At 46.1% G+C, this 13,723-nt stretch overlaps 1 protein-coding gene across 5 annotated transcripts in view; it reads right to left on the bottom strand.

Annotated features, from left to right (window-relative positions):
* The window catches only part of Hdac4 (histone deacetylase 4), a 229,740-nt gene that overhangs the window by 56,568 nt on the left and 159,449 nt on the right, over positions 1 to 13,723 (bottom strand). For all 5 annotated transcript variants that reach the window (XM_013351744.2, XM_013351743.2, XM_005361679.3 and 2 more), the window contains exons 5-7: positions 12,703 to 12,823; positions 6,739 to 6,860; positions 2,968 to 3,099 (exon numbers count right to left, since the gene is read on the bottom strand). In XM_013351744.2, coding sequence (XP_013207198.2) covers positions 2,968 to 3,099; positions 6,739 to 6,860; positions 12,703 to 12,823 — 375 coding nt within the window. The remainder of the gene's footprint in view (positions 1 to 2,967; positions 3,100 to 6,738; positions 6,861 to 12,702; positions 12,824 to 13,723) is intronic.

Here is a 13,723-nt window from a genome sequence, read left to right as displayed (position 1 = left end):
AGTGAACACAAAGGCCCAGTGGGCTTTTTTTTAAACAGCAAAAGGTCAAATTCATTGTCTCTATAAAAACAATTTCAAACTAAACCAACCTATTGTGACTGCTCAGTTTACATGCAATCTTCTTACTTTACTATCAACTACCTAGCAGTCAGGAAACACAGGCAGTGGCTTCTGCAGCTCCCCATGCAGTTTGAAATCACACAGTAGTCTCAACAGATATTTGTATGTCTTGGGCTTGCCTCTGACCAGAGGGCCAGGCACATCACTCTTCTGCCTATGGGCTGGATGCTGCTATCTCCAACCTCTCTATGTGGCTGGCTACTCTCTACGTTCAGAGGCATATACTGAGATTTTGATGTCTGGCTCAGGGACATTTTGACAATGGCATAATTTGGTTAACAGCTCTCAAAGACAAACTGCTTTCCTGAAAAGTTCAGGTATCAGTCCATCATCAACAGCACTCTGAGATCAGTCTAGCCCCAAACTTGGACACAGTGGGACTCTGAAGGGGCTCAGAGATACCCTTCCTTAACAGAGCACAGTCACTCACTCACCCAGCTAACAGGGCTCTTGCAGAGCTGATTCTGAAATTTGTCTATAAGAATAGCCTTGCAAGACAGAAGGAGCAAAGATGCTCACACCTCTTTCAGAGCTAGCAGGAAGTTGGCTTGAGTTCTAAACAGGGCACCCTTTCACCCCACTCACAAGAGGAAGCTGTGCACAGTGACTTCACTTGCCCTGGACTTAAGTACATTAGGGCAAAGATATCCTCACATTAATCTTGGCAGATGGGGAAGGCTTGGTCCTCTGTGGACTGGGTCATCCACCAGTAACATGAAGCCACTTCTCATCATCTAGCAGCTGCCTACACCCTACCTCCGCTCTAGAATCCTGCATCCAGTGCTTGTGGTAAGAACCAAGCCACAGACATTGATCATGAGCACAGGACTCAGTCTATCCTTTTTCTGTACCTCTCCTCCAAAAGCCAACTAGTTCACTCTGGTGTGATTTTATTTCCCTGGATTTTACTAGTTGGGAGTTCAAGAGTCTACCTGGGATGAAGAGGTACTTCCATGTTACTTCTTAACACAGGTGCTTTGCTTGAGGATTTCACTCACTACCCTTGGACAGGGAGGCCCTCAGTGTGAACCCTGATCCAGGCAGCACTGCTGTTTCTTTATGTTCTTCAACCAGCATGAACTTTATTCCAGCTGGGAAGAGTGGCATGTGAACCTGTGTTCCCTGGCCGATTCAGGGACCTCCATGTAGGGTGTAGGCCTCTCCTTAAGGACCTTTGCTGTTCCCTTGTTCTACCTGACTCAACCCTAGTCAGAGTCCCTTTCTCTCTGTTGCCCGAGAATAGCCCTAATTGGAGCGTCTTTCTTGTCGCAGCTGCCCAGGTGGTTATAGTAACCTGGGTAGCACAGTCTGTTTCCCAGTTTTACTTATTCATCAGGCTGTAGCTCAGACGCCATCTTCTTCTCCACAGCTTTCCATACCCAGCATAGCTTCTACTGACCTTGCCCTTGTCTTGAGGGCAGACTCTCATATAACATAGTTCAGCAATGACCTGTTCTGTCATGCTGGCCTCCCCAGGACATCTCCTTTGGCTTGTGCCTCACACAGACAGCAAGATCCCACAGGTCATGCACCTCTTCTCACTGGGTCTGTGCTCAGCCCAGTCTCAACTGCCTCTCAAGGAGCATTAAGCAGCAGCAGTCATTGAGGTGTGAGGTACCCAGAGCAGCCTGCTAGAGACCCTGTCTCACACATTTGTCAGTGTAATCTCAGAGCCTAGGCACGCACAAGGATTGGCTCATATCAGGTGCTGCTATAGGCAGCCAGGCTGTACCTCAGTGTGAAGAGCATCTACTCACGTGCCCCTACTACTCTCAATTAAATTTCTCAGTGAGAGACAGGTGAGTGTCTGTTGTAACACTTATTGGTCTCTCTAGACAAGACATATCTAATAGTATAATCAGGGGACAGACAGCTGCATGAAGACCATGATAAAACTGAGTTCTTAAGGTCTTAACGCTTCTTTGTGTCTCTAAATAAGAAGTTTCTAAGAGGACAACAGTATAATCAGGGGACAGACAGCTGCATGGAAAGGAAGACTGACAAATAGGAGTTCCCAGGTACACAAGTGGCACGATCTTCTTTGCACAGATTCAAGATCTATGAGCCAGTCCTGGAGTGAGGGCTCTGTGTCTAGAAAGTCACATACTCCTCTGTCCTGAGGGCAGGTAAATGAGACTTGGGTACTAGCTCTGAAGGATGGCAGCACAGGAGCCCTTTTGTTTTCCCCTGGGACATCAGTATGTTCACTGAAACAAACGAACCAATTGGGCAGGTGCTACTCACAGACCAAGAACTAGAACCCTGGCCTTCAAACGGTGTTTACAAGGTGGGAACTCCCTCTAGGTCAGCTCTGACAGCTTACTTTTCCCTAGATGCTAACATTTTTGGTGATGGGATGAGCCCAGTTGAGGTGAGGACTTAACCTAAGAGGAAAGTGCTTGAAGGAACTTCCTGGGGTAGGGAGGGCTGTATCCTGCTGCTTGTCCACCAGCAGGTGGGGCCATCACCAGTTTGTTCACTGAAGTGTAACTAGCTGAGCTCTTCCTCTGCTCAGCTGGGCACACTGGTGGGGAACAATCTGGAAGGCTCCAAGGCCCCAAGATGCCCGTGGGCAGCAGAAAGCAGGCAGAAACATGCAGTTTTAAACCCACCTTCAGAGAAGCTCTGAGTATAACCCTGAAATGCCAGGCAAGACAATTCTCTCACTTAGGCCCAATGGCAGCCCGTGGGGGAACTAAGCCAGCCATTTAAGTCCCCCACCTCTAGGTGGCTGGGCCTAGCATAAGGTAATTGTGTTGGGTTGACACACTTGTTAGAGGTCTCAGAGTGGAGGGTATGTATTAAGATGGGGTGGAATAGGTGGGGCTTACCTGTTCTCTGACATACCTGTGACATCCAGGGGTCGCTTTTTTAGAGCAGTGGCCACAGGGCCATCTTTCCTGCGCAACAGGGGGCTGCTCCGTCTCTCAGCTACTTTCTGCTTAAGCCTTGACCGTAACTTCAGGTTGGGTTCAGAAGCTATTTGAAGGGAGATGTCGTTACAGCCAGGCAGACACAGCTGGGGTCATGGGTATCACACCGGTGGTTAAAATACACACAGCTGGTAAATTTCCACTGAAGTACAGTATGGAAGCAGGACTCTTCTGCTAGTTGGCTCAAGCTCCTGTTAGTCCCATTAGTGGGTGCAGTGGGTTGGGACTGTGCTTCCATTTCACCCTGATGACATTACCACAGTCTCACTGTCTGATTTATTGGGCATAGCAGAAACCACTGAAGTATGACAATCACTCAGTGAGGATGTCTCTTAAATAATGGTCTCCTAAACAATTTCACCTGGAACTTTAAAGTAGGGCTGCTTTGAAATCTGAGGAGACTTGACAAAGGCACCTTTTAGGCTGTCAACCGTGAAACCACTGCAGCCTCCAAATCACAGGCTTTGTTGTTCACCTGAGGACACCCGCATCTCACAATCCACGAGCAAACACCAGCCAGATCCCTGCAGGCTCTGTGAAGGCCAACTGAAACTCTGAAGCATGAGGTTTATGACTGGATAGGCTGTTTCTCTGAACTGAAGTACTGCTCAGACCCCGACTTTCTTTGCTGACACTGGCTAAAGGCACAGCTGAGGTTGGGACCTGGCTTGTTTTTTAAAACAGTTATCCTGTAGACAGAGTCGTGTAAGTACCTGCAACTGTGAGGCCATGATGGAACTAGTGGGAAACTCAGTGGGAAACCCTGATGCAAAAAGGCACGGGACTCTTCAGCTTCCAGAGAAGTACAGCCTGGGAGTGTCAAGCCAGCCAACCTGCCAGAACTCCCTATGTCTATCCTGTCAAGCTTGGGCAACATGTTGATATGTGAAGTTGTGAGATGTCACCTTCGTCTCTCTGAATCCTGGGAGAAGTCCCCTTCCTTCATGTGGTGCATGTGTGCATACACACACACACACACACACACACACACACACACACACACACTCACTCACAGAAGTCAGGGTTCTGAGGAGGAGGCCTGGGGAAGCTCTGGCCCGAGTCATCAACTGAATCTTCTTTAGGATAAGTGCTGAGGCAAAGTGCAGATTTAAGATTCTTGGGAAGAGTGGGACTAAGCAGGTTTCCTAAACAGCTTCCCAGAGAAGTAAAGGCAGGTTGGGTCTGACAGGTTCATAAGAGACGAGAACCTCAAACTGACAAAAGCTGCTCCCTTACCATAGCCAGTTTCCACACTGCAGGAAGGCCCTGTAGGTGCATACAGATGCCATAGGCATGGGCCACTGAGCTGGGTCATTTCCATGTGGCCCTATGCTAAGTGGAGCTGAGGGAAAGGCTTGGTAGGACAAGTCACAGGGTGGAAGAGTCCAGTCTATCCAGCAGTTGAGGGAGTGGAGCAAAGACTTCTTCCAGGTCTTCCTTGACTCACTCAACTGCTTCTAAAATCAGCTGGGTGAAGAGTGTCTCCTAAGCCACTAATGTGTGAATAGCTGGGGATGAACTCAGACAGTTGAGCTCTGAGCATAAAAAAGATAAGGCAAGCTGCATGCTATTTTCATGAGAGAAGGAAGACAGATACAGAATATGTGTAAGCAGGTATCTCAGGAAGGCCACCAAGGCCTATGCAAATATGCCTGGAGTATAGAAGAAAGCAGCTGGAGATTGCCAAGGGTTTATTTCACTTTGTATAAAGATTAAAATCCTTTACAGACTGAGATGAGCAAACTATTTGCAAAGTCAACATAAAGTAGTATAAAGTCAGAGCCAGGAACGATTCAGATATAGTTATTTGAGACTGTCATTTTAACTCAATCATGGTACCTCACGCAGGAAACCTCACTCACTGCGTCTTTCACATCACCATTTCCTCAGAAACACACAGAAGTACGTTTAGCATTGGCAGCATCAAGGGCTGGAAGAAGCCATATTCAGTGTTCTGCAGGCCACGTCCCTGAATACCATAGGAAATTAAGGATTTCCACTTTCTCTGGACTCCTTATTATTAATATTATTCATGAGCTGGTGGTGCCTCTTAAAATTTGGAATGTAACCAAACCTTAATTAAGGTTTTTCTGGAGCTTTTCCAGAGTGTAAAAAGCATTCTTTCTTTCCTCTATTCTCAGGGTGTGGGGTCTGTATGTGGGCTGGATGACAAGGCTTGAAGTCAACATGGCTGTGGCTTGGCTTCCAACAGTCTCCAGAGAAATGCAAGGACCAACAGGGGTAGGCTGAGATCCCTGGAGAAGCACTAGGGCCCTGTGGACAACCATGGAGAGCCACATGGCTGTGGTGACTACCAGTGGCTAGTGATGTAAGTGTTCTGTCACTGTTCTGACAATCTCTGAAGGAGCACACTACCAATTACTGGAAGGCTCCTGAGGCTAGGGCCACTAGCACCGCCATCGGTAGAAGAAGAGCAATAGCATGCAGTCCTGCTGCTTTAGTGCTCTGGGCCCGTCAGGACAGTGGCACGCACTGTTTCCTCCTGTTGAGCTCTGGAGGAAGCTGTCTGCGGTATTTTCAGGAGGTCTATCCTTCAGTGAGGGCTGACTCTGCATTTAGGCTGTGTCTTTGTCCTTCCATAGCAAGTCTGTATCTACCAGGAATGCAACAAATCCAACATGGCCATTCCATCTCACACAATTCTAATACTAGTCAAGCCCTGTTTAGGCCAAGTTAATATAAAATGTCCCTCCATTCAACTAGCAGCCCCTGGTTTCTGTTTGCTCAAAGACAGTCCTCTGAAACTTCCTAGTTTAGGAAGGAGTAACAGGTGAGCCTGTTTGTCTCTGTGATGCCTTGCAAAGAAGCCACTATGCAAAGCTCTAGTGTAGCCTTGCTCAGATAACAGAAACTTGTAATTTCCCTGACTTGTTCAGTAAAAGCAGGTATGCCCCTCGAACCTCATTTCTGAAGGAAGCCCAGAAAGAAGTCTCCTGCACTGCCCTACAGGTTGAGGCTACACCCTCACTACAAAGGCTGAGGTTATGTAGTTCCACACCCTCTCAATAAACCTCCAGAAAGCCCACCCTTCTCGCCATCCCTATCGTAATATCCACAGCCCTTCTCTAAAGTCCCCATCCTCTACAACAATCACCCCACACCAAACCAAGAATGTCCTGGCTTGTCTTCACTTCTAGCATATTCCTCTTGTTTTGACAACAGTCTAGTCCCCTTTACAGTCTTTGTTTTTAAGAGCTGATGTACAAAGCTGTGGGCCAATAGTGGTGTCCCTGTAGAACCCAGCACATCTTTCTCACGGGGACTTGCCTTCACTCTGGACACCTTGATCATCCCTGTCTGGTGCTACCAAAAGCCATACAGAGTTACATCCTCACTGACCTTGGTCAGCACATCCACAGGAGCTGTCTTACTCCTGGAACTACCCTTCTGCTCTGGACTGTAGAGCAGAGCACACTCCCAAGGAGGTTACACAAGGTGCTCTGGGGATGAGGACAAGTTCTACAATGCAGGAGTACATGTATGAGACTAATTGCTTTAGGGATAAATCACACAGGGAAGCTTAGGGTCATTTTAAGCAGTATCAGAATGCAAAAGCCAGTATCCGAAACTAGCACAAGATGTCCAAGTACTACCTGTGGCTCAAAAGGGGGTCCCTAGACTGCTGTCAGGATGGAAGTGCTCAGGCAGCAGACTGCACACTGACCTGTTTTCCTAAGAGGGAAGTCATCTTTGGCATCATACATTCCCAACACTGGGTGGTTGTAGGAGGCTGATACCCCACTCTGGGGCGGAGAGCTCTGGTCAAGGGAGCTGTGCTGTGTCTTCCTGGAAAAACACAAAGACAGATGTCAGTGTATCCAGGCATCCCAAGCCTTGGCATATCAAGTTTTGAAATGTGATCTTTTGTTAGTCCCTCTTCTCCAGGGTGAGGTCAGAGTAAACCAAAACAAGCAACAGTATCCTACGGCCCATTCTCTGAGCAGACCTGCTCTCTGGGATTCCTAAGCCCTCACAGGGGTTGTCTTTAGGATGCAAGCAGTAAATGATCAGTGGGCCCGGCCATGAGAAATACAGGAAAGGCTTCAGGCAGTGATTTGGGCAGCATGGACTCCTAGTAAGTGCTGGTAATGCTCACATCTGTCTGTGTCCTCAAGCACAGGATCCCTTGAAGATTTTCCTTTTGTAGAATATGTCTATCACTCATGCCCACGACAACAAATCCCCCAGCCATCTCCTTTTTTGGGACAGTTCAACAGCAGCTTGAATCTCTACCCTTGAAGTTACTAGAGGAAGTAAACTTCTAATGGCCAAACACAACTTAAAAGTCCTAAAAATGGCTAGATGGGAATGGTTGCAAGTGGATAAATGCTCAGAGAGGAGAGGAGGAGGCAGGAATTGGGCTGCAGGATTAAGTCCTGGGCACTGTGGCCACCCTAAATGACCTTTAACCAAGTCTTCCTCTGAACTCTGAGAGCACGAAACAGTTTATGGTCTTGAAGACAGGAGATCTGCTTAAAGACTTGAAACACATTTGCCCATTTTCTAGCTTAGACTTCGTCAAATGATTTATTTAAATATACAATACTCAGCATCCACACATCTGGAGTTATGTGAATCTAGAGTAGGAGCTCTCAGACATGTCAGCACAAGTATATATTTAAATATCTGAAAGCATATAATGCAAAGAATGTACTAAAGGGACTCTCAGAAACAAATCTAAGAGGGTAGCTCTGAAGACTTCTTCAATGCTAAGTTACAACGGGGTCCTTGACATCCCTTTTCTCTTTCCTACAACACAGATGGGGTGTGTTTGTGTGTGTGTTAAAAAGATGTTCAACTACAGGAAAACAATTTAAATATGGTAATTAAAAGAAATGTAATAAACACAATACCATTGTTACGTTTCATGACAGGGTTTCTTCCTACTGAAGAACAGTTGGAAATCTGGTCACTCCAGATCCAGTAGATCTCCGCTTACTCATCTCATCTCTCGAGATGCTGTCAATATTAAATAAAACCCACTTTTCTGCACAGTCTGTAAATGAGCTGAAATAAGAGGCTGCTGTGGACCACCTGCCTTGAGCCAGAGCCACAGCTCCCAGTGCTGCCTACCTCGTCCTCTAGAAACACTTCCTGGAGCTGCAGCTGTATCTGGCAGTTATGATGTACAGCCAGTGGGGCCTCTGTGGGACTCTAGAGATTGCAGAAGGGAACCTTCATGTCCCCATAACCAGCTCCCTTGTAAGGAGCAGCCCCCTTACCCATGGTTCTCGGCATTTCTCTCTTTGCATGCCAGGAACAAGCAGCCACTTGGGAAGAAATACCAGCAGATAGCCTTGGTATGCCCTTCAAATGCCAGGCTAACACACCTCACCCTGGGATTAACTCACTAAGGAAGAATCCAAATCCTATCCCTGGCTAAGTTTGTATCCCCTAACTCCTATAGTTCATGCCCTATCACTGTACCTATTTACACACCCACCATATAAAGTTTGTAACTTCATACTCACCCTACCTCCCCAACACAGACTCACATATCCTCATATCCCAAAGGTTAGGAACACAGAACAGTTTCTAACTCGCCCTGATTTCTAGCCTAGGATGCAGACAAAGTCGGCAGGAAGATGCTCATTCACTGACCAGACCTTTTCAAAGAGGAAGTCTTTGGAACTAGAGGATGTACGTCAATGGAAAAGTACCTGCCTAGCATGTGTGAGGTCTGGGGTTCAATTCCCAGTAGCACCCCCCAAAATAAGAAAGAAAAGAAAGAAAAAAACAATAAATAAGCAGAATAAAACTAAAGGCAGTTCTCATATTACTGTAGATAGAAAAACAAATAGTATTGCTTTCTTTCTAAATGCTACCTTCAATGTGGTATAAAATAACACAAAATCAAGCATTTAAATTCTATCAACAACTGGCCTTTCCCATTACATCAGATTTATACCAGTGATTAAACTAAACTCGTTAATCAAGTGAAACAACACAGTCCAACAGAAATGTGTGAGCTACACATGTAATTTACATTTTCTAGTAGCTACATAAAAATGAGAAAAAAATGGGTGAAATTAACTTTAGTATTCTACTTAACCTGAGATATAAAAATACTATTTTAACATATAATTAACATGAAGTTTATTCATGGGAATCCTGTGGTCTGGATTTTTTGCAAGACTAAATTTTAAATGTGGGAGCTAACACATGACACATTGCACTTTGGGGGCTCAGAAGTTTTAAGGCTCAAATTATGGACACTCACCTCCCTACATGGATTATCACCACCAAACAGACTTTGAACAGTCCCAATTCCTTTGTCCCTTTGTTGGTGATTCTCCAATACTGTTTTGCTGAGTTCAGTTTTATATGACTAGAGTGGTGAGGGGTGGCTATGTGTTTGCCCCACTTAAGGACACTGCGTATAAGGTCTCCATACTGCTGCACAATTGCAGTGCACGGTGTTCCAACCTATCAAGCCACTCACCTGCTACGGTCCTGAGGGTCATTTCTGTTTCAGCTGCTAGGAGCACAGAGATTAAGCTTGGGTGTGTACTTGAATCCCTGGGCAAATACTAGAAAGCACACTGCTGGGCTGTAGTACCATTTGAAGATCTTCTAAACCATTTCTAATGGTATTGCACCACATAATTTCCCCCCAGCCAACTATGCAGGAATAGTCATCCCTACTTTGCCACCCCCGGTTAAAGTTTAGCTAGCCCTGTAGGTGAGAAGCCGCATCTCACTTGGATGGCAACTCCCACAGCTTATCTTGTGGCACACCTGTTCACATCTTTAGCACACACACGATAAGTTGCAGCAGCTTCACACACACTTTACAGATGCATTGAAGCATTTCCTTCTAGTCTACTGCTCATGTGTTTTCTTGAAAGGTACCTTTCAAAGAGCTGTTTTAAATGTTGATGGTGTCTGACTGTTTCTAGTAATGGGCTCGCAGCTTGTGACACTGATGAAGAGACTTCGCCAGCTCTTACACTTGAGCTCTTAAGGGTAATTTCATTGCTGGAAAGAAACCCCTCTCAACATGTTCCCTTCTAAAAGTTTTGTTGGCTTGGCCCGCATGCTCAGACCTCACTGGCTGTCGGCTGTTACCGGCAATCACCACATGATGTGTGAAGCTGAGTAGTGGTTTGACTCTTTCTCTAGAAGACTGTGTTCTGCCATCATGTCTAGCAATGGGTTAGCCACTGCACATGAGGGTTGGTCAGGATTCTTGCATGTTCATCAAACGCAATAAAATCAAACTGAATTCCTGAATGGTGTGTCTGATATCAGGGTCTGCCCTTTCTAGTCAGTTTACTCCCAAACTGTTTCAGGGAAGAGGGCCTTATGCAGGTTAGGATCTCCCTGGAGCAACCTGTACAGGACAAAGTTCTAGGAAAAGACCTCCTCCTCTCCCCTCTCCTCTAGGTACTATTCCTTCAGTCTCTCAGTATGTACCTAATCCCCTCCCCCATAAAGTCTCACCTGTAGCAGGGTACCTGCTGGCTCCTCCACAGCCCCTGTTCCTGTTGGCCTTTCTCCCAATCCCTTTCTGATTCAGCAGTCCCATCTGTTTATACAACTGTGACGGCCCCCCAAGAGCTGTAACTCCACTCACAAATCCCACTTCCTGCAAAGGTGCCACTTGAAACCCTGTATTTCTTGTAACAGCCCCCCTCCTGAACTCCCTAGGTTCTAAACTGGACTGTTCATCTTCTTCTTCTCTGAAGGTGATCCCCCTGCTCCCTGGCGTGAAGACAATCTAACAAGTTGGCACCAAACCTGCCCTAAGCAGTTCTCCTTTTCCAAGTCCCGCTATCTCTCCTATACCCAGTCTAGTCCTGCTGCCCTCTCTAGCTTGCATCCTTATGTCCACCTCCAAATCACCAACCCAACTGCTATCGTTGGCTGCAACTCCCGGACCATTCTTGTAGGACAATGGAACCTCTGCATGGCAGAAGCCCAGGCTGACCTCTGCAGCAGAGGCTGCAGACCACACCACAAGCTAAGGTTCTCTCTGGCTCTTCACCTGCCCCGCCACATGACCACCCATCACTACTCCTCATGAGCCACCTGCCTCACCCTCTTCTAAGCTGCATGAAGACCAGTAGTGTACTTTAGTTGATTTGCAGTGTATGCAGCTACAAAGCAAGTAAAAGACAATGAAGAACCTCACTGTACAAATGCACCTCCCCAGGTTACGTTGTGGTAACGGAAGTCATCTATACAAATAAATCAACCGTTTCAGTGGGATCAGTGGGGTTTTAGTGGAAGCAGTAGGCCATTTTGAAACTAGGACAGCTATTTTTTCCCTTGAATGAAATTAATGACTACATTTTGATTTAGGAAAACTATCCTATTGCGTCTTTCTAGCAATGAAATGACCCTTAAGAGCAACATAACATAATTTCAAATTAGCCATGTGTTTCGTGTGAGAACTGGCCAAGTCTCCTCAGTGGGCTCTATACTACACCACAAATGGCCCACGCTCAAGCCTTGTTTACCCTGGACAAGTTAGCTGCTTGTATCTCTTGGCACAGACAAGATCCTGCTTTGGTTTGCTCACTATGCAAGCTCTGGCCCAGGCTGATAGCTCTTCCAAATTCTCTCCAACTTTCCCAAGGACTCAGTAACTAATCATAAAGATGTTGTCAGGCCAGGCCGTGGTGGTACATGCCTTTAATCCCAGAACTCAGGAGGCAGAGGCAGGAGAATCTCCGTGAGTTTGAGGCCAGCCTGCTCTACAAAGTGAGTTCCAGGACAGCCAGTGAAACTCAGCCTCAAAAAGAGGAGAAAAGAAGAAGAAAACTCAAGCTCCCCAACAGGCATTGTATATGCTCAAAAATGACAGTATAGGCTCAGCTCAAGCTGGACTATATAGAAGGACTGCTAAAAGCCTACAGTCAGTATTCCTTAGGAACCTGTGAAAAGGGTTTTTGCCCACAAAAAAAGTCATTTCCATTATCTTCCCTTGACTCTGGAAAAGGAGACATAGGGCTGTCCATTGACATTTGCCTGCTATTGCATAACAAAGGCTCTGCCAGCCTCCAGACTCCTTTAGTCCCTATTCATATTTGATATTTGTTATGCATTTCAAAGTTCACTCTAGCCCTTCTCACCTCCCCCACGCCTTCTCCTTCTCTATATAATGCAATGTTTCACCCCCTACCCTCTTCATTCTTGCTTCCCTGTCCAGTTTTCTTCTTTTTCTCTTTGCTCTGGACAATTCCACATGCCTCTCATCCCCTAACCCCCACAAACACACACAATATAAAACCATTGCCCTAACCACGGACCATCCATTTCAGTGGTTTCTTTGCTGTGCTAATGCCAAAGTGCTTTCAGACTCTGATTAAGCATTAGATTGGAGTTGAGTAAGCAACAGTGGATAATTAGGACAGAAGTCCTCTGCAAGTGGTTCCTATGGTGTTTAAGAATAGTGACTTGGTACTCTGAAGACATCCACCCCTCATCTGACTATACCCCCTCATCTAGATAGTAACAGACACTATCCCCAGACCTCCTCCCTTCAAATCCGGTTATAGAGCTTTGGGGGTTCAGCATCTCTACCACCCCTACATTAGAAGGTCTTTGAAAAACTGGGTCCTCTCAAACCTGTCCACAGAGCTGAGTACGCAAAGCACCCAAAGAGGAGGCCCAGGTCACTTACCCATACCAGTAGCGGGGATCACTGGAAATGCAGTGGTTCAGGTTCCGGTGAGCCAGTGCCTTCTTCTTGTTGAGAACAAACTCCTGCAGCTTCATCTTCACCTCAGTGCTTGCTACAGCACCTGGGAGGAATATCAGAGTGAGGAGGAGGGGAACAATATGGAGCAGGGAGTGCAAGGTACAAGGCAGGAGGAGTGAGCTCCCTCTGCAGGGCTCTCCCAAGGCCAGGGAACTTTAAGGGGAGGTCTTGTCTCCAAATACTGCATGACTGCAGTCTACTGAAACACACACTTCAGCAAGGGAAAGGCTTCTGTGAACAAACACAACGTATATCTGCAGGGAGTTTGCATATCCCTGCATTAAGTTTCAGAGCCAAGTGCTAGAAGCATAGTGGTTCCAGTCTCTCTTCTGAACAAGCAGCAAACTCTAAAACAGAGTTCCATGCAAACAGAATTTCATACACGGTCACGCAGAGGGACAAGGTCTGTTCTACTGGAAAGCTGGTGGATAGTGTCTACATATATGATGCATATGGCTTTGTTACCATCCAGTGCAGCCCTGTCCCCCTCTGCCCGGTGCTACACACTCTTTTGGCAAGCAGTATTGCCATTTCACTCAGGTGGAAGTTGTGTATCCCAGGGCTTTCTTGTGGTATGATGATTGTTGCTGAAAGCTGTGTTAAAGAAAACTGCAAGATCCTAGAAATGGACTACACACACATGCCCCAACTCGCCAAGCACAGATCTACTGCAGATACCTTAGTACTGTGCCCACCCATCCTTCTGAAGAATACACTAAGGACTCCTATGAATGCTATCATACAGTATTTAGGCACCACTGCTAAACATATGAAAAATGAAATAATCACTTTCACCATTACAATGATATTATTATTATTATTATTATTATTATTATTATTATTACTACTACTACTACTACTACTACTACTACTACTATTATTATTATCTTCTACTACTACTACTACTACTACTACTACTACTACTACTACTACTACTACTACT

Source organism: Microtus ochrogaster, linkage group LG4, assembly GCF_000317375.1.
Source record: "Microtus ochrogaster isolate Prairie Vole_2 linkage group LG4, MicOch1.0, whole genome shotgun sequence".
NCBI lineage: Eukaryota > Metazoa > Chordata > Mammalia > Rodentia > Cricetidae > Microtus > Microtus ochrogaster.
This window is presented reverse-complemented; position numbering and strand designations above follow the sequence as displayed.